This window comes from Bacillus rossius (genome assembly GCF_032445375.1).
Source record: "Bacillus rossius redtenbacheri isolate Brsri chromosome 4 unlocalized genomic scaffold, Brsri_v3 Brsri_v3_scf4_2, whole genome shotgun sequence".
Taxonomy (NCBI): Eukaryota; Metazoa; Arthropoda; class Insecta; order Phasmatodea; family Bacillidae; genus Bacillus; species Bacillus rossius.
Window position 1 is genome coordinate 47,737,124 of NW_026962011.1, and position 21,880 is coordinate 47,759,003.

Here is a 21,880-nt window from a genome sequence, read left to right on the forward strand (position 1 = left end):
TATAAATGAAACTGACCAATGCTCTGTAAGACCTTTGTGACTTAAAACTTCTCACCTGTCAATTGCAATATGTTTCTATCTTGAGTTAAAATGGAAATATAAAGATAGTTTTACAGCTAAGTGTTTTTTTTAGTACAGTTAAAAGAGCGAAAGTTCCGTCTACAGTGAGGTATCTTTTACCTATCGATATCACTGTAGTATGGACCAGAAAACCTCGCGGTTTAATTTCGTTACAAGTTATTATTCAAATACTAACACCTTCGGGCTGCTACCAAAGTAAAAGTGGAGGACTTTGAACCATCGGGAAAGCATGAACCGAAGAATTATCAAATCATGATCTACCCAAATGAGGCAACTGTCAATAATAGAGCAGTCAGTCAGTAGGGGGACATTAGCCACGAATTTTCCCCGACCCTACACAGCAGGTGCCCGATAACTCACCATTGCGGATGAAAGTCATTGGCACTTTGCTCTCGGTGCCGTTGAAGCCGTGTATAATTATCACATTTTTGTGGTCCGGGTCCCAGCTGCTGTACTTGAGGGAGGCGGGTCTCGCCACGTCAACCATTTCCCTGTACATGCTGTTCCTGTTAACAGATCCACAGGCAAAATGTCAATACACATCGACGATTTTTTTTCAAATTATCATACAATAGCGACCTCAGGGCGGTATTCCAAGACGTTCGGGTAAAAAAAGCGAGTAGGCACTTCCTTTTTGGGAAACACCCGTAACCCACCGAAACCCAGCCAAGAATAAAATCGGCGACACAGTTTAAAAAAAAAATTACGGTGACCTGCGCGAGGCTAGAAATCGGTTTCAACGCATTCTAGCGGACGTTTCGCATCCATCGATGCAATTGTTATGGCAAAAAAAATACTAGAGATGGCAGCACCGTTTCATGAATTAAATGGTGTCGTTCTAATTTTCCAGTTGCGATTATTTCTTATCATGGCGATTAAGGTGTTCAAAATGTATTCCAGGATAGTTTCGCTGCCATAAAGTTTTATTTGGCACACCAATGCGTTTGGTACGTCTCCCGATATTCACGTTATTGAATATAAACAAGTTAATGGCAAAGACACGGGTTCAACATCTGGACGAATAAAACGGAAAAAAAAAAAAAAAAAAAAAAAAAGAGCTTTGCGCATGCACGGATTTTGGGTGACAGATAGGTAACTGATGAAACACTGTAATCCGTTCCTTAAAAATAAGGGCAGAGCCGGGTCCTATCGAACAGGTCTAGCATATTCAACACCTAAACCCTTATTTTTGCATCTTGGAATACCGGCCTAGGGTGCAAACAAAACCTCATGCTTCAGTCCTTAGGACAAATCATTAAGCCATTCAGTAATTATTTACAGCAGTGGTTCTCAAAACATTTTGTAGGTGCACAATTTATAAATATCTTAGAAATATGTTATAATAATTAACGCCTCAAGATGGTCAACTCAAGGCTTGTTTATAAACAATAAATAGTGACCACAGCACTGTAGTGGACTAATCACTGTGCGAGAAAAACCTGCAGAATAGTTCAAATAACACATAATAATGATGTGTGGAAAAGAGCGGCTTATTTATTATAAAAAGTTGTAATGAAATAACTGCATTAATTTTTTATAACTGGACACTTTTTTTTCTGGAAGCACCCGGATTTACAACTTCACTTTTCAACCAAGTGTAGAATTTAGGTAACTCTCAACATAAAAAAGCTTTGATATACCATTAAGGTTTCTTCCAATTAACCTGTTAGTTAATAATCGCGCGTAGAAGTGGTAAGATCTAGTATTAAATTAGAGGCATAAAAAATGTTATCCATCAGCAGCATCAAGAAGATATTCAAACAAACTAACTATGGGATTCTGGGATGAGTCCACGCCCGGGTAGATGATGGCATACCGAAACGTCAGGCACACCATTACATCCACGGAACTGGCCTTAACCCTGAAGCGAAGAAGTAGTTACGCTGGACTCACAATCACGTGTCTCATCCGTCCGTCAGCCATCCGTCCATCCGTCAACAAGCCGAGCGACTCACAATCATCCGCACGTCCGTCGTATACTTTTCCATTTTAATGCTCTCAACAGACCAAAAATATTAAATACTGGGTGAAAATTTATCTTGCATAGAAAAATTACATTGGCGATCATGAAAGTGAAGCACTTAAGAAAAAAAAAAATTCAATTCAATTATTTTTTCGCTCTGACATTTATTTATTTTTTTTTCAGTAAAAAATATTTTCAAATGAAGCAACTGAAAAAAAAAAACTTAAAAACCTTTTAAGACAGTAAATGTCGCCGGAAATAGGTATCTTGCTAACATTTCGGAGGTTATTTCTTCCGTCCGTCGAAAGGTTTTTACGGGACGGACGGATGGAAAATTCCGGGACATATGATTGGCTGCAGTTCACGTGATTGACGGGCGAACGGGTGACGGACGGACGCGACGGATGGTTTGAGAGTCCAGCTTTAAGGGGGTGCCTCCCATTTCAGGTCAAGATTTGATAGTTACAGTAATTACAGATAAACTTATAGACTTTTTCAATTGTTTAACTTTCACGAAATGAAAAAATATATACAGCGCATACTTTTTTTTTTGCATAATTAGCTGTCAAAGTTACTTTTTTAACGTTTTTGGGTTGTACAAATAAGGAGAATTTAATTTATTGCAGAAATGAAACTTTTTAGGTTTAACTGTAATGCCACAGGCTACTTCAAGAAATGTTTTGAATTTATTTCAGAAAATATTAATTAATTTTACCTGGCATTTCAAAATTCTCAAATTTGTTACTATTTTGACAGCCAAGAAACATGAAGTGAGTTTTTGTGTGATAGAAATGCAAACCATATCATGAAGTAGCCAGTGGCATTGCAGTTAAACCTAAAAAAAAAAAAAAATATTCAGTTCTGCATTAAATTAAAATTCTCCTTATTTGTACAACCCGAAAACGTTAAAAACGTAACTTTGGCAGCTAATTTTGCAAAAATAGTATGCGCTGTACATATTTTTCATTTCGTGAAATTTAAACAATTGAAAAAGTCTAAGAGTTGATCAGCGATTAATATAAATATATAGGGACTGGAAAAATTCGCGATCCTCCATGTACTCGGGCAACTATCACCTGGTCATTGGCTACCGACTCGAACACCTGTTTACTGCGATTCTTATGATTCGATACTTCTTTTGTTGAGTGTTTGCAATTGGCTCAGAGTCCTTCAGGTAAATTGCGGTCCAATCACTGACGCAGCATTAAGCTAAAAACGATTTTGGATTCCAGCCCGTCTCGAAAGGAATCCGCGAATTTTTCCGGTCTCTACACAGAGAAAAATGTTTGTTTGAATCAAACAAACATTTGTTCATATATGACGAAACAAATATTTACTTGGTGGAACAAAATATTTTGTTAGCTCAACCAAACTCAGTAAGTAACAAAAAATGATTTGTTACACCTAACCAAATATACCTAAATTTGAGTTGACAAAATCATTTTGTTGGGGCAACAGAATCTTTCCTACTACACAATAGTTGTTAGAATTAACAAAATATATTTATTTCGCCATATAGAAACAAATATTTTGTTGAGGCAAACAAACCTTTCTCTCAGTGTATAAATATATATAATCTTGACCTGAAATGGGAGGAAACCCCTGAACGGCAACACAAGAGTACGATACGAAGTGTATTCTGGCGACAGCTAGCAAAAGGCGACGCTTCGAGGCATACCTTGTGTAAAGGAAGAACTTGATGTCGTCGTCGGGGCACTGCGACGTCTTCTTGAACACGCATCGCCAGTACCGCACGTCTAGCACGTTCACCAGGAGGGCCTCCGCACCTGGGGGAGGAATAATCATTTCGTTACTCATTTGTTTCGCTTCTCGTCAGCAGCTGGATCGCCAGAGTCCGGGTCATGCCCGAACCCACGGGATCAGGAATTATCATGCACTGTTAATAGGGACCGGAAAAATTCGCGGGTTCAATGACCTCCAGGATGAACGTTACAGTTCTACGTACACTCGGTCAAATGTCACCCTCTCATTGGCTGTTGTCCCAACGTAGCAGCCTGTGATTCGATACAGCTTCGGTTGAGTGTTTCTCATTGTCCCAGAGTCGTCCAGGTGAGTTGTGAGCCAATAGCAGAGGCAGCACTGAGGTATAACTATTTGAATTTTTGGCTGTCGTTGAAATGAATCCGCGAATTTTTCCGGTCTCTGTTAGACATTTCAGTAGCTAAGTTTGCGGATTTATCAAAGAAGAATCCAACTCAAATAAACGAAGAGTTCTTTCATAATTTCAAACAAACTGAAAACCGATTTCAACGAAGTAGCTTGGCTTCTGGGTTGTAGCCTTGTCCTCGGCGAATAATTCACCGACGTTTCGGTTGACATTGCGGTCGCCATCATCAGGGAGCAGTTACCTACTGAGGTTCTTACCAGTTGTCCTGCCTTTACATGCTCTTGCCTGAGGCAGCAGCCAATCAGGAAGCACCTTCTCCTCAGGCGAGAGTATATAAAGGCAGGACAACTGGTAACGACCTCAGTAGGTGACTACTCCCTGATGATGGCGACTGCAATGTCGACCGAAACGTCGGTGAATTATTCGCCAAGAATATGGCCACAACCCAGAAGCCAAGCTACTTCAGACAATGGCCGTGGAAGTCTGCGAACATTATTACCGATACTAACGATCAACTTTGATTTAACCATAAACGCCTGCGGAACCGTAATGCAACCTGGCGGAAAAAAGAAGGACTCCACCCGGAAAAAATAATCTGAACTCAAGCGGCTCTGTTTGCGCCTGACCACAGAATGTGCCGGACCGTGGGATGCCGGATTGGAGACCTCACACCGTACCACCAAATATTGTAGAGGGTAACTTCAGGGAAGTCGTAGAAAAACCGTGATGCTCAGCGTTCATGGTTGTTAGTACAAGATTTTTTAAGTTTATATTTCACCTGAATAGTTTCGAGAGCTTTGGAGTAATACGGAAAATACACAGCAGCATTATTTTCAGTAAAAGAACAGTTTATTTTTCTTTCAGAATTTAGAGAAAACATGCGCCTAGTTAATGGAGTTATTAGCTCTTACCTCTATGGCCTATGCCACCCATTAAAACGTACACAAATTGTAATTTCGCGCACATGCTTACAGCTCACGCCGCTAGGATCGCTGCAGCAGCATGACTCGTGCTTCTCGCATGTTAACATGAGGCATGAGTTTCTTACATTGCCTTCTGCAATAGTTGGTACCACGAATTTTGGAACGCGCTGTACACCATCTCTTTTTTCCTTGCCCTTGACCACGGCGAATATTTTCTCCGATGATTACATCTGGATAGAAAGTATGGCGTGTTCCGCGGCGAAAGAGTGGGGAAGGAGAATTATGTTTTTTTTTTACCTTCGGAGATTTTGGGAAGGGGAAAAGAAAGAGAGAGAGAGAGAGAGAATTGGAACTAAGCTCGACTCTCGCGGTAGAACGGAAGCAGTAGATGACACATCAACGCTCGCTTTCTGCTCTGCGGACCCGACTAAGGCCCGTACGAACGGAAAACAATAACATACCCGCAAGATATTTAAGTTTCACTATCCTGTCTGCTGCTTCTGTAATGCGCACGGAAACTAAACGTCTAGCACCTCAATGAGGTTAAGTTTCACGGATACAAAATCATAATTTAACTGGGAAAAAAATTGAAATATTCAAGAACACACAAGGTAATTATAGAGCACTATCTGGGGCGTACACAAATGGGTGGGGGTGAAGAAGAATGGGAAGATATATTCCCACCGCCAAAATAAAAATATATATATATACAAATTTATCAATCCCACCAACAAAAGGAAGGAATTTGAAAGCAAACAGCGGGAAAAGTGACCCCCCCCCCCCCTCCCCGTCAGTGATTGTAATTTTGCGTACGCTCTTGAACAGTAGATATTCTTGCGTTTGTATCAATTTTTAACGTATGTATATAAAGTAAACAAAAATGGCTACAACCGACGAGCGCGTGATAAATTTACGATAATTATTCATAGTTCAACGTCTTCTCAACACTGAGAAATTAGAGGTTGGTGAGAAATGGCAGCGATGGAATTAATGGGTGGGAAGAAACTGGAGAACTCTGAGAATTCCCACCCCATCGACGACAATCGACTTTTCCCATTTTGCAAATATATATATAATACATTGGTACTATACCTATATATGATAATTTTAATGATGTTTTGAAAGATTTAGACCCCTTCAAAAGGGCAAAAATCTCAATGAAAGACATTTTTAATTCTTAATTTTCTTGCAGTTAAGATAATTTCTGATGTTAATATTGTATTATTGTTATTTCATTGATAATGAATTAATTTAAAATTGACAAAATTAGTTATTATATTTTTAAAGTGTCTTTTTTCATATGTTTATGTTTGTGTTGTCCCATTTTATTGTTGTGTTATTATTGTGTTTTGTGTATGTTATTGTTATTTTTTTGTAATATTTGTTAAGTACCCACCTGTTAAAGGCTCTGACTGTTGGTAGGCACTCAAATAATTATAATATATAAATAAATAAATAAAATAAATACATATATATATAGTACCAAGCCGGGAATCGAACCCGAAACACCTCGGGAAGCGAAATTTATGACGACTTGATCCCCGTGGAATCCCGTAAACCAGTGAAAACTGCTCCGATTGGCTCAGTGAAATCGTCCTGATTATTACAGCGGCTGATTTCTCTGCGTTGAGTGGTCAGCGACTGACGTCACTACAAGCAACGCATCGACAGAAATACATACACGCCCGTCTGTCTGAGCATTCTCTACGTGCACATTCAGTCTTGTGATACTCACAAGATCCCGAATTCTCTGCAACTTGCATCGTCTATGTATTTGTTTTGTGGTTTACCTTGTGGTTTACAAATGCTTAATTAAAATACTGCTTAAACGCGTTTTATAATAATGGATTATGACTAACGAAAGTTTAAGACCACAGGCTTATTTGAAATAAAATTAAGCTAATTTTTACTGTTTTTTTTTTTAGTTTTAGTTTTATGAATATTGTGTGAATAGTGCAGATCATGAGACATCTATCCATACAAAATATAATGCGATATATTTGTCGTCTCCCCATTGGACCGCTAGTGCATGCGTTGGAGTGGCGTCGCCGCTGACGCACTCTCCTCCTCTGCCGGTTCCCCCACCACGTATTTAACTATTCCCCTCATGCGATCGGAATTTTCGTAACGCTTGAAAATTTTTAGGTCCCTCAGCAAAGTCTTTTCACTTTTAAAAATCGCTCAAGCAAACTGTAAGAATCTACATTTTCCTTGTTCAGTTGTTGATGACTTCGCAGATCGTTGTTAAGAGCGCTCGGGGGGGATTTAGGGGAAACACATAAATGCCGAAGTTGAGGATGGTGGAACCGGGTTTCGTACCCGGGTTTCTCTGGAATGCGAGCGCGGTGTCGTCTCGCCCTGGAGTCCCTGGAGTACCTGTTGGAGGCGGGACCGGTGTGTTCGGAGGAAGAGAAACCCACCACGTGTCGTGACGACGGAACGCGACCACCCCATCACGTGACAGCCGGTTTCGAGGTCAGAACATTCGTTTTGGAGGGAAGACCAGATGCGGGTGTCCGGCGACCCGTATCCATCGGTCGGCCAAGCTTCTTATAAACTTGCAGCCTTCACGTTCCGTGTTTCCAGTCGTGACAAACGTTCTTTACTCCGACATCTCTCGACCAAACTGATCAAATACAAAAGCCAGGTGTCTCAGGTCTAAGTCCCGATTCTGTCACAGATATTGTCAGTTTTCAACATTTAATTTTCACAAAACAGAGTTTGTTTAATGTCGTATTTTCACAGACATTTCATGGAAAGAAATGAAATATAATACCAGCAAGATTTTACCCATGGCGACGTTTAAAAAAATTAAAAATGGCCGCCAAGCTTAGCATACAGTAAATTTCCATGCAGGGTAACTATCATCATCCATATCAAAAATTATTGTTATGACATGGTTGCTTCTCGTAAAAGCTACAACTTGTACCAGAGGAAACTAATAATCTTGATATTCAAAGCTAAGCTTAACTGAATATGTAATGTCATACAAACACAAACACATATGTTTTTATATTTCTAAAGATTGACTCCCAGATTATCACAGTCTGGAGGCAATACTTAACGGCTCTGACCAGAAGGTAGCAAAACTTCAATGTGCGGCATGATGCGGCTCCTTGCAGAGTGACACACACTTAGAATGATAACAAAATCGGTGAATAACATGGAATGAAAAAAAGTGAAATCGCACACTGAGGCAGTGGTGTAACACAACATTATGACATTCGGAGTTATCTGGGTATACTATCCACTTGCATAATTTTTTCCATTTCCTTTCGCATTAATTTCTTCACCAGAATATATTTGCTCTATAGCCTATTGTTAGGCGAGATATATACAACCAATCGCAATATTTCTGAATTTTTTATGTGAAAATTGTACGACAAAATATTTGAATAATTATTTCACAACGGACATTAGTATCGAAGTTATTCAACTTTCAAAAATCATAACCTCCAGTTATTAATAAATAAATTAAAGTAAACTAAAAAAGTTCCTCATCATGAAAATGTTACTTGCATTAGACTATAACTGAATAAATTTCATATCATAAATTGAAATTATCTGTTCATTGAATGAAACCAGCACATTTAAAATAAATATTTATCATTCGTATCTCAGAACCTATATGTCTTAATATGTAAGAAATTTTACATGGTTTTTATAAATTCAGGTCAAAAAATGTTAATTTAATTTGCGTCATTGTATGTGGTTTTCAATATGTTGCGTAATTTGTCGTAGAATAGTCCGTAAAATCAGAGCTAGTTACCGTAAATGCATCTTATTCGACAGTGTTTTTGGTGGTAATTTCCTTTAAAAAATAATTGTGGCCAGAACTTAATATTTTATCAATTACGCCCTACCACATATTTCACGATTACAAGAAAATTATTATTTTTTTATTTCAACGAAATCATTCTTATGTGAAAGAAAAAAACTTATTTGGCACTTATTAAGCATTTCGCAGTCACTAAAAATATCTTTAACTTCATTTTTTTTATTATATGAAGCACATTAATAATTTTTGTTTTGTTTTGGCAATATCCACAACATCGTTTACAGACTGCTAAAATGTATAATATCACCAACAATAGTGCCAGGTCAAACCGGATATGTGGGTTTCGGCAACAGGTCCCAGTTACTTTTTTTTTTTGTAACGACGGAAGTCATTATAACGACGGAGAATTATAACGATTACGTAGAACAAACTTGCTGGGCAGGCGGATAACCTGTTATGGGCAAATGGCCTAAAAAATTACGTCTTGAAGGCTAATGTAAACTTGCCGGTCCTGTGAATTAGGTTTGAATGAAGAAGTAAATCTAAACGTTCAACAGTGCACAACGCATTAGTTGCGACATAGGTTCGTGTTAAAAAAAACATTCTAAGATTATAACATTTTCTGTCAATTTTCCTTTCAAATACTGCAGGCCTGAAACCAACCTGTAATAAGTTATTTAAGACTGCACTGAACTTTGTTGCGTAAGTTTGTCACAAAAAAAAACTATATGTTCATAGCTTAAAGTTCCACAATCGAATAAAGTACTTGTCTTAAAGTATTGTGTGTGGGTCCGATTTATTTTTAAATGAAGGCAGGTATTAGGCCTTATGGGGGGAAGGGGAATTGTGGGGGTGTATACTTTTAATTTCATGTAGACAGTGACCCGCCGTGTTATATACACACACATAAACACACGCGCGCACACACCTACACACACACGCACACACACATATATGTATAGACACACACACACACACACACACACACACACACACATATATATATATATATATACGTTTCAGCAAATCGTACATCTACCTACAGTTAAGAAAACGAATTTCACAGTAGACACTAGTACTACCTATGTAGGTCATCAATTTAACAACTTTCTAAACTCATAACCTTCATCTATAAACAAAATAAATTAAGGTGAACTAACAGAACACCTTTATAGCTGATCATGAAAATATTACTTGCATTAGCCTATAACTGTATAAATATCATATCATTAATTTAAATACTCTGTTCAGCACACTTGAACTATTTATATGTAGGCCTACGTATATATACACACTGACTTAAAGTTTAACAGACTGCAATTTTTCGAAATGTTTACATATGCCACCATCAACCATAGCTTGCATCCATGACACTGCACTTTTTGCTGGTATAATTTGGTTTTAAAACAAATGTGTGTGCGTGGAGACAACGAGCGACAAAAGTGAAACTTCTTGCTTATAAGGTATATATAGAGATAAATTATTAGTATTTTTTAATTGAACCCGATATGATAATTTTGAATAGAAAGGATGTGGGTACGATCTCAAATGAAAAAAACAAAATGTGGAGTAGACAGACACAAAAGTAGCGTTACGAGAATTCTGTTCACTGCTGCGTCATTTATACCTCTCTCCTTTCAGCCTTTAAAACTAGCATCTAGCATGCTACGCTACGTACATATCCCCCCCCTTTCCTGTTTTTTATCATCTTAACATTCGACCGCTAGTGCGTGCGTTGGAGTGGCGTCGCCGCTGACGCACTCTCCTCCTCTACCGGTTCCCCCACCACGTACCTGACTATTCCCCTCACGCGATCGAAATTTTCGTAACGCTGGAAAAATTGGTAGCCCCCTCTCGGCAAAGAAGTTTCACTTCAAAACTCGCGCTATTCTGGCATCGTGAAGCGGGTACCCCATTGTCCGAGCGGCCGCTAACTGGGCAGCCTTCTTTTCACAGACGAGAGAGCCAAAACCCGAAGTTCCCCGAAGTTCATGTTTTTTTTTACGTATTTTTAATTTAGCTATCCTAACCCAAATCAACCGTCCACAGTGTTTTAAAGTATTCATAATGTAGCTAACCTAACCTATTATGCATCTTTGAAAGATTTGTGCAATGGGAGTGCATGACCTGATGTAAGCTTTTGAACATACGCCATAGCTAAGCACATGTATGTCTGTAGAAGAAAACTACAAAAAAACACAAATGACACAAACAAAATGAAGCTAACAACAGCAATTTTTTGCTAAATGCTAACCTAATTGACCATTAGTATCCTTTTATCAACACAACCATATTTATTTACAATTAATAAAAAAAACCGAAGATGCACGATCGGGCGTTTGGCTCTCTCGTCTGTGAAAAGAAGGCTGCCCCCGCTAACTGGGGCGCCCAGCTCGGAGCACGAGGTCAAGGTTTGCCGGCGAGGAGTGGGGGAAGGTAACTCGCTCGCCCCCGAAACCGGTCGCAAACCGGCGTCTTCACTCTCTATTCCCTTCTCCTAGCACCTTTTCAAAAAAAAAAAAAAAACCACATCGTGAGCCGCACCCACCAGAAAGCCGGCGGCTAAACTGACCTTCTTTCATTGATACATCGGACACCTGCAAGATTGTTCGCGTCATCGGCTGTAACCACCATAGTACCCCCCTCCCTCCACCCTTCACACCAACCAGTATCAAGAAGCTCCTCAATGAGGCGTGCCTGCCCAAACCAGCAGATACGTGATTATTAAACGGGTCTGATGACAAGACTACGTCTTACGGAAAAATTTCCGTATATTTTTAAAAGTTTCCTGCTTATCGCTGCATGTAGGGACAAAATATGGGCAGTGGACAATATACAAGAACCGTATCCAGAGATGAAGTACCGGTTCTCGGGCCGCTACCTTTCCCTTCCACCCCCTGTAAATCCCTCTCCCTTTTCGAACACTGCAGATATGTGCCCCATGGCAACGTTTCCGATGGAGTCATCTGATCACATCTCACGTTGTACGGTGCTTACCACATGCCCGGGGAAGGTTGGGCCGTCTTTGGCGCGGTCCCATTGGGCGAGGGAAGTGGATATACGGGGGCGCGGAAGACTGCTATACTGGAAAACTACCATGATGACAGAATTCCGCCTGGCCTCTTCGAAAAAGGCGGGAAAGTATCATAACGGAAAACTGCCATATTTTCTTACACACTCCATGGAATGAGTACAGCAGCATTGCTCTCAAAGTATAGTATAGAATACTCGGTAGGTAGCGCTGTCAAGCCTCTAGCTGTTTCTCAGGTTAACTTCAAAGCCTACAGATAACGCTTCTGACTGTCATAGTTGCAATCACAAATCACCTTACTCGTAAAATCATAATGTAACTAGCTTCATAGAATTTACATTTTCCCACACTTGAATAATTAAAATAATTGTAGACGCAAATATCCAAGGGTATTCTTACGTAATGTTTTCATTATTAGGGTGATAGAACACAAAAACTCAGTTTAATATCCATATTAAATTATTTAAAGTCTACAAAATGTATTATTAAGATGCTGAAATGCGAGTAAAATATTTTAGTGTAGTGTAGAAGGCACAGGTCAAGCAGCACAGGCGCTCTAGGGGAGACATTGGCTCGTACATCGAATGTTGGTGGGCTTAACACAGGCTTGCAGTCTTTCAAAAATAAACTCTGCTAAAATTTAAGTATTTTTTATATTAGGAAATAAAAAATATAACTATGCGTAGCATATTATCCTGCTTCAATAAAACTGTCAGATCAAATTGAAATTCAGTTTATTGTGCCTTACAACACCTATAAACGAATTATGACACATAAAATAACAAATACACTGATACAGACCAATAATTTTGCAACAAAACACAGAACTATTTGTTTACTTTGGTTTTCACAAAAATGGTGTATAAATATGTAGATTACATGGGTTTAAAATAACTTTTTGCTTAAGCTTTTACAAATCAATGTTTCTAGATTATTCAAAAAGAGTTATAATTTTTTACACATTTTATAGTTACAAATGGTTTTAAAAGTGTCACTAATTCTGTAACTGCAAGTTGGGATTCTTAATCCAAACCGAGATATTATGTCTGACCCAACAAAAATGGCATTAATATGTATATAATAAAAAGTGCGTCACTGAAATAGAATTTTTATAGGAATGTAGAATTTCCAAAATAATTTTAATGCCTGAAACTTTTAAATATAAACTTAAGACCTTTTTATACATACTTTCAATTAATTTGTAATTAAAATTTGTTAATGCAAAAGAAATTTATAAATTTAATAAGATCTAAAGATCTTCATGTGTTGCTAATAGTATTATCTACATGTTGGTGGGAAAAAAAAATCTTGGCATCCAATATAACTCGAAGGTCTTAAAAGAGGACAACACGTTAAATGTAATAATTCTGATTAATTGAATTAGTTTTTTGACTAAAGGTTATACAATAAATGCTATCGTAATTCAGAGACTTTTGTTAACTTGAAAATAAGATCTGGACAGCTGAAATATCTTGCTAAATAGTTTCACAAACATATTTCCCAATTTTATTTTGTTTCATCAGCATTATTTCTTGATAAATTCTGATTACAGTTGGAATATTATTTATTAAATATTAATTGAGATAAACTACTACTCTGCGGAACACCTAATACCATGAAATTGCATTTGCAAATTTGACTGAAAAGCGTTTATTTGTAAGACAATTAAAACATATTGATATCACGCATTGTCTGACGAGGCATATAATTGGAAAGTATCAAAGGCTTTGCTAATGTTGAAATAAATAAAATATTTTATTTATGTCTGTGTGTTAAATACGATCTTCCTGATTGAAAACTATATGGATTTTCAGAAATAATATTTTTTAGGAATAACATTCATGTGCCTAAAAACATTTTTTCGTCAAAAAATTCTAAAATACTACAAACAAAGGTATTGGTCAATAGTTTGTGACTAAAATTTAACTGTGAATAATACGTCAAGAAAATATATACTGATAAATGGTTGAACACACAAATATTTTAAGTACAAAAGCAAAAAATATATATGTTGGTTTGAGCTTTATTTATAACATGGTGGAATTATAATGCTACAGTTACTAAAAACTAAATCTTTTCATCAAAACTAAAAAAAAAATATATTTTTGCAAAACTCCGTTCCCCCGGAGAAACCCCCGGAATGGCCACCGCATGGGGAGCCCAAGAAAAGAAACGGGCTCCCCATTTGGAAGCCACCTGGAAGGTTTTTTTCTGTTCCACCCACCGTTTCTTTGGTAGCCTGACTTGTTACAAGGGATTGTATTCCTACCAGAGAAAATGCCACCATTTTATCTGGGCAATCCGCCTTGGAGGAGCCGGGGCGCGAACCCGGGTCCTACAAGTCACAAGGCAGGCGCTCTACCCCAGAACCAGAGTGGTAGAGCGGATACTTGCAGTCTTCTTAACACTGACATGATGTTATTCCACGAGTTTACTGTAGTTTCGTGTGTCATTAACACGTGCAGTAACATCTAACCTCGGTAACGAACAATTTATGTGTTCTTAAGTTGTTCGTTCAGCATGAATTAACTTACGTAATTTCATAACAGTGAAATATAATTTGAATAACTAGTCTGGAAATATTTTAGTTGATTTCCTGCAAAAAAAAACTTACATTCCCACTGTACAATAATTATATAGAAATATAGACTAGTAAAAACATATGTAAGAGCTTGTACTGTCGATGGTAAAGATATTTTTAAATAAATTTTAGATATTAAAAGAGTGTGTTTAGTTAAAAAAAAATGTGTGTGCTGACAAGCATTAAGTTATTGTATAAACATTTTATTTATTTAGTTTAAAAGATACAGAAAAGTTAACTTTTTTTATATTACTTTTGGCTTTCTTTTGTTTTACCAGCTAATACTGGAAAGCTATTCAAACAATGTTTGCAGGGTCGGCGCGTCCACACAGGCGAACTAGGCAACCGCCTAGGGCGCCAAGTAGCTGGGGGCGGCGCAGCACGACACATAACAGCTGATATAATATGTTTAACGATTATTGTAAATAGATAAAAATGGATTTTTGTATAACAGTTTGGAATGTTTATATTGATATAAGTAATTATTTAAAGTCCGCGGTGACCTGTTTATGATTTGTAATAAGTAAAAAAGTAAAAAAAAAACACAAGCCTACTTACATTTGATTGTTGACAAAATCTTAGGCTTACGTGATGTATTTTGAGGCAAGGACGATTTTTTTTGGGTGTCCGGCCCGGCGGGGGGGGTGGGGGGGGGGGGGCCTTGAGGTTTGTCGCCGCCTAGGGCGCCAATTTACCTTGCACCGGGCCTGAATGTTTGCAAATAACTAAATATTGGAGGTATTGGGGCAACACGAAGCATAAATGGTAACACTATTTTGTAGTGTATTTGTACTGTAGCCTGTAGCATGGGGCATCAATATAAGGCAATATGAAGATGAGAAAAGATACACTATCGAAGTTTATGGACCGAGTCGTAAGACACTAGATTCATATTCCAGAGAACACAGGTTCAAGTCCCGGGTGGCCGTTGTCATATAGTCTTAAAATCTTAAAATTAACAGCGAAACATATAGCTACCAGCACAGAAGAAAAGGTTTATATCATCTTGCTTTAATTTTTTCCTAACTATTATAGGCATCGGCCTAAAACGCACTTAAGTGTCTTTTCTACCTAGACCTCCCAAATAGGTACACTTAGTTTTAATGTAGCTCACGACTCAGACGTGATAGCGCGGTGATTCGTGTGTTTGTGCGTAGAGAACCGACAACAATGGGCAGTACAGATAGTACGTTCACCAAAAAAAACATTAGTTTGATATTATGCCTTCGATATCTCATTTCGCATATCTCAGGCCAATATTAAATACAATTTTTGACGAATATCAATTGAAATGAATAGTAAGCTACCATTTAGTGTCTGTTTTGAATTAAAATTTTTAATACGTAATAAATGTCTCGTTTTTATTGTTTTTATTTTAAACCATTGATCTAAATCGACTACCTGACATAGACGTTCCACGCAAAACCAACGGCCGCGAGTCCCAATACAGCCCCACCGATTTTTCTGCTGATTACTGAAAGATTTCTAAAAAAAAATTGGTAGAATGCTTCCTTCCTGTGGGTCATGGCTAATTCTTTTGACATTGTCGCTCTTCTGTGGCGTTGTGTTTGGCCGTCTGCATTGACCTCGCTATTAAGCTGTTCACGGACACGCAAGCATTTCAGAATAAGAAGAAATATAATATCGGAAATAGGCTATTCCTCTAGTAAAAATACATAAAAATGATTTCAAGGCTTTCATAAATTAATATTCTGAAATAATTTCACCTAACCAGCTCATTTGAGTATTTCTAAATGAGTTCGTAGTCACTAACGCAGTTAAAATATAGGCCTAATTTCACTATTAATTAAACAATAAAACTTAAACAGCAAACGCGATTCGTTCTCAAGTAAAGTATAACAAATAATCCGTATTCACAGTTCTCATGTTGGAAATGCTGTGATTGTTTTTATCTATTCTTAATAGGCAATTATTTTTTTCTGTACATCTATATGTTAAAATACTCGTCTAATTGTTTTCACAGCACATGCTAAAATCATAATGTTGGAATCACAATAGCCTGTAACATCCCCAACACGACAAAAACAACACCACAGCAATTAATAAGTCAGGTAGTAGTGACGTTAGCCCATGAAAAGTGAACCCCAATAGCCCATCAGAAACATAATGTGGGTATTATTAATGATGCAGTAACGTTAAATTATATTTTTTGTGAAATCATTAATGCTTAAGTTTATTTTATTGTTCTTTTGATAGACATTACATAAAATAAACTCAATTGAATTGCCACCTCAGTAGTATAGATGACTATAAACCTGATGATGGCATTCTAAACATATTATATAAATAATGAAATATATTACTTTGTTAACCGTCGGTTGTCAGAGAATTGTGATTTTCGGTCACTAGATTGCATTTCGTTTCAACTAGTTACCTGGAGTTAACACATGAATTAGAATCACAAGACTTTGTATGCTGCGTATTTCCACAAATTATTTATAAGATAGCATACATCATTTTCTCGTGTCGTTCGGCTATTATGACTGTATGGTTGCGTTTTAACTTATGGTATTTTTCCATTGTGGCAGTTTTCTATCGCACCCAGGGGAATATTTGCATTATGGTAGTTTTCCAGTACGGCAGTCTTCCGTCGCCCCATATCAAAACTGGAGGAATAGAGCCATAATGGAAAATTACCATATATACTATACAGTGCTGCTTCCTATAATCAATTTTGAAACAATTGTTTCTACTAGTGCGCGATCTGTCGAGTTGATTTATGACGAACTACAGAAAATAACCGCCATAAGTGCTATCTGTAGCCTTTTAAGTTAACCTAAGGAACAGCTAGGGAGTTAACAGCGCTATCTAGCGACGTATTATATACGCTACTTCGAGAGCAAAGCCGTAGTATTCATTCCATGGAGTGTATAAATAAATATGTCGGAATTATGTATCATTATGGCAGTTTTCCGTTATGGTACTTCCCCGCCTTTTCCGATGAGGCCAGGCGGAATACCATCATTATGGTAGTTTTCCATTATGGCAGTCTTCCGTCGCCCCGGATACGCCGTTTCAGCGCGGTTCAGAGATCCTACGGGAAGCCAGGGGGCACAACTGAGTAAGCGGAATATCGCCACTAGAAAGCACAGTGTCTGATAAATGCTGACATCAAAACTTAAGTTTTAAATATAAAGAATAAAATAGAAATTTACTAAATGTAATAACTTAAATAAATAAAGTAAATTTAAAAACATTCTTTGTTCAGAATTTATGGGATGGTGTATTAACGAACTGGCGTATTGAGCAAATTTAAAAAATATTATACTTTGAACATTTTTTGTCGATGTTTAATTATCTGGTAGCAATGGACTAAGAGTGGCTTCCATGTTAACGTCTGTAGACGTGTGCACGTGTGAGCATCCTCAATTAATTAGCTTCTAATATTTCGTGTTTTTTTTCATAATATTTAAAAAAATTCATAATGTAAACGCATTTTCTTACAAAACAAATGTTTTCAAACAATATACAAGTAATTATTTAAGGTTTTTATGAACTTAAAGACAAACGGTTGAGTCAGTCGTGGCAAATACTGAAAGCATGAAATATTTTTTTTGGATTAACCGTTATATCTATTAACCGTTATTCGTTTTAAAACTCTTTATTTTTATTATATTATTCGTAAATCAATAAAAATCAGGTTTTTCCAAAACCCTGAGAACTCGGACTGGTCTTAATTTTAATGGCAGTCGCTGATTGGAGTTTAGAGTGCAATTAATAACAAAAATGAATAAAATTTATATATTTCTTTGAATATTTTGCTTGAATAATCTTTTATTATTATCATAAATAAGACACATTATAAAATTTTTTGGCAACATTACTTGGGCTTTCTTCGTCTTTATATTCTGGTATACTCTCTCTCTGTTGTTTACTTTCACTTGTCTTTACACCGTACTTGCCGGCGTCGAAAGTAGTTCACAAGTGCCCTGATAACCTGTTGTGTATGCATTTTTTTTCCCCTCACATCTAGAAAGTTTCCCTCAACGTCCGCAGACATAGAGAATTTCAGATGTTTTCAGACCGGGTCGTAAATAACGACGAACAAAGACAGTGAAGCGAAACCTGGACAGTGGTGGGAATTTTGGAGTTATGATTTGTGAGGAGATGTCACGTTGTGACGTACCAGTCTAAATAACTTTCTACCTCATCATCACCAAATATTATATATGTATACAATGTAAATATATATATATAATGTAAATGAAACAGAAATATTCATGTAAACTTGCAGATATTTGTTTATTTCTACATTCACATTAAAACAACTGAATCACCACAAAATAGTGTTTGCAGTAATACTGGGTTCGGATTCTTATCCAGACTTTTATGTTTTGTGTTGTCCCAGTATCTCCAATAGTTAAAGTTATTTGTAAATCGTTCACTGAATAGCTTTCCAGTATTAACTACGCATATTAACAAGCACGGCAAAACAAAATAAAGTCAAATTGTTTACTATTCAGTTATCTTTTCCATGGTTTAACTTAAATCTGATAGACTGAAACATCAAATAAAGTATAAAATTATGCACCTATTTATGTAATAAAAACTTAGTACTATCTTAAAAAACGTACTTTACAAGTAGTAAAATAACCATAGCCATGTGTTGTAAAAATTTATAATGTCTTTATTGAGTATTACAAACTGTTTTTGGCAATTGGTATTCAAAGGAATCTTTTGTAAAGTAAAGGAAATTTTTTTTCTGTGCATAAAACACAATTCATAAAAACTTTTCCCATGATTAAAACACAAATTTTTTAAGTTCGACAAATATATTGGGTGTTCCACAAACATGGGGCAGACCATCAAATGAGCAAAAAGTGACTTCACGTAGTAGTACATCGGCACCCCTCGATGGGTTGCGGGTGGCCTACTTTGTACATGATAAAATATATTTTTATTTTTGACGAGTGTTTGTGACGACCAAATAAATATTTTCTCTGGCTCGTAGACTCTTTACGAGTGTTCACAAACATAATGAACATTGAAATTTCTGGATTCGCACTATCAATTGCCCCTCTGCGCGCTCGAACATTTTAAATAACTGCAGTACAAAAAAAAATATACTAATTAAATGTTTATTTGGTAGAGTGAAATAAGATATAGAGTTATTTCGGTTTTTGGCAAGCCGTGGTACAGGTTTAATTACGCTAGAAAAGGTAGGTACGTCACAAACATTCGCCAATACATTTGATACAGAAAAAAAAAAATCAGTATTTTTACACAAGATTCCTTTGGAAACCAGTTGCCAAGAAATAGTTTGGAATACTCCAAGAAATATATTGTTAACTACGTACAACACATGACTATGGTTATTTTTGCATATATGAAATACGTTTTTCGAGATAATGCAGAGTATATGTTACGAAAATTATTAGTTATTATTTTATATTTTATATGATGTTTCATTCAATTTTTTTAAAACAATGGTAAAGATAATCGAATATTCAATAATTGAACTTTATTTTATTATGCTTATTAATGTCCGAAGTCAATACTGGAAAGCGACGCAGGGAACGGTTTACAGATAACTTTAACCATCGGAGTTACATAAAAATTCCCAGGTAAGAATTGGAACGCAATATTACCGCAAACACTATTTTGCAGTGTTAATTAACAAATATCTGTGATTTTACATGAATATTTCTGTTGGATTTGCGAAAAACATTTACAGTGTGGTTTGATCTTTTGAGAAGTATTATAACTCTGGCCCCCCTTCCTTTTTCTTCCCCGCCGAAGAGAACGAAAAAATAATGACGGGCGTATTCATACTCCACGTGCACGTGAAGCCTTGGAGACGAGTGGTCACGGGTTGTTTGCCAAGTGGAACGGATTGGCGAGAGAGTAGAGATACAACAGTCGCTGCAGAAACTAGACTAGCATCGCGCGCGGGTTCGGGACGACGAAAGCGCACCCTTGCGCGCGCAGTTGCGGTGGAAAACATTAAAGCCGCGACCACGCGTGCGTGACGCAACCCCCGAGGCGTGTCGTGAACGCGTCCTTGAAACCGGGGGGCCTGCGACAGGAACCGTATAACTAGATGGGGGGCAGACGGGGTTTGTGCCCCCCAAGCGCCGCATTTTCGCTAGACTGGCAGAGTAATTATTACCAGAGACCGGAAAAATTCGCGAATTGAATTCGCGATAGGCTAAAATACAAATAGTTATACCTCAGTGCTGCCTCTATCTATTGGCACACAACTCACCTGGATGATTCTGGGCCAATGAGAAACACTCAACCAAAGCTGTATCGAATCACAGGCTGCTACGTTGGGACACCTGTACAAGTCAGCAGCCAATGAGTGGGTGACATTTGACCGAGTGTAGCCTACGTATAACTGTGGAGTTCATCCTACAGGTAATTGAACCCGCGAATTTTTTTCCGGTCCTTAGTTCCAACAAACATGAGCGAGGAGCGGCTTCGCGTGTTCATCAGGCTCGGGGAGAGCTGCAGACAAAATGGCGGTGACTGGACGCATTAACCTACAACGGGGAACGAGGTAGCTCACCCGTTGCTTTTCGGCACGCCAGCGCTGCTAGCTTACTTCTCCGCTCACGAGCTCACGAGCCTTTCTAAACACGCGAGCGAATCGAATTAACATTAACTTTGGGGGGGCGTCCATTAATTACGTGAGGAGTTTTGTGGGAAAAAAAGGGGGAGTGGGGAGTCGAGTCGATTCTCACCCAATCTCACGTGGGGAGAGGGGAGTCTTGGTAAACATCACGATTCCCCACTCCCCCCCCCCCCCCGGGCCGCAAGAAACAATGCAAAATTGCGAGAAAACTGGGTTAAATCAAGTAAAACGTTTCTCCACTAATATATGGCTGAATCCTACACAATAATATTTTTATCGCGTTTATGTGAACGCCACAAAGTCACTCTTGAGACCGCACATGAGTCCCCGTGGACTGAATTAGAATGAATATTCTTTTGCGAATTTTATTAGTTACTTTATGTATTTTATTGTTAGATTTTATCACTGTGAATTATTTCCTGTGAAATATTTCCTTGAATTGTGGAAACAGCAGACGCAAGAGTGAAATAATTCCAGGGGGGGGGAGAGAGATTTCATCTCTATTTACGTGATCAGTCTTCGTTTACGTGCCACTGAATAATGGGCCTTATCAGCGGTATAACTTTGTGCATTCACAGAGCCGTCTCACTTCCATCAGCCCGTGTGTCTCCAAAACGCATACAAGAACGCTCATTTTTTTTTTAACTTCAGGAAAGTTTTCCCTTTGGCTAACGACTAAAAAATATTTTGTAATAATAAACAAAATATTTTAACTTTTCACAACACATTTCTATAGTTATTCTACATATATTAGATAATTGTTACGAGATAAAACTGAGTATTCATTACGAAAATTGGCG

The 21,880-nt window shown here is 37.6% G+C and overlaps 1 protein-coding gene across 1 annotated transcript in view; it reads right to left on the bottom strand.

Moving 5' to 3' along the window:
* The window catches only part of LOC134542443 (pancreatic lipase-related protein 2-like), a 37,741-nt gene that overhangs the window by 5,901 nt on the left and 9,960 nt on the right, over positions 1-21,880 (bottom strand). Inside the window, exons 2-3 of the mRNA XM_063386690.1 lie at positions 3,723-3,831; positions 442-587 (exon numbers count right to left, since the gene is read on the bottom strand). Coding sequence (XP_063242760.1) covers positions 442-587; positions 3,723-3,831 — 255 coding nt within the window. The remainder of the gene's footprint in view (positions 1-441; positions 588-3,722; positions 3,832-21,880) is intronic.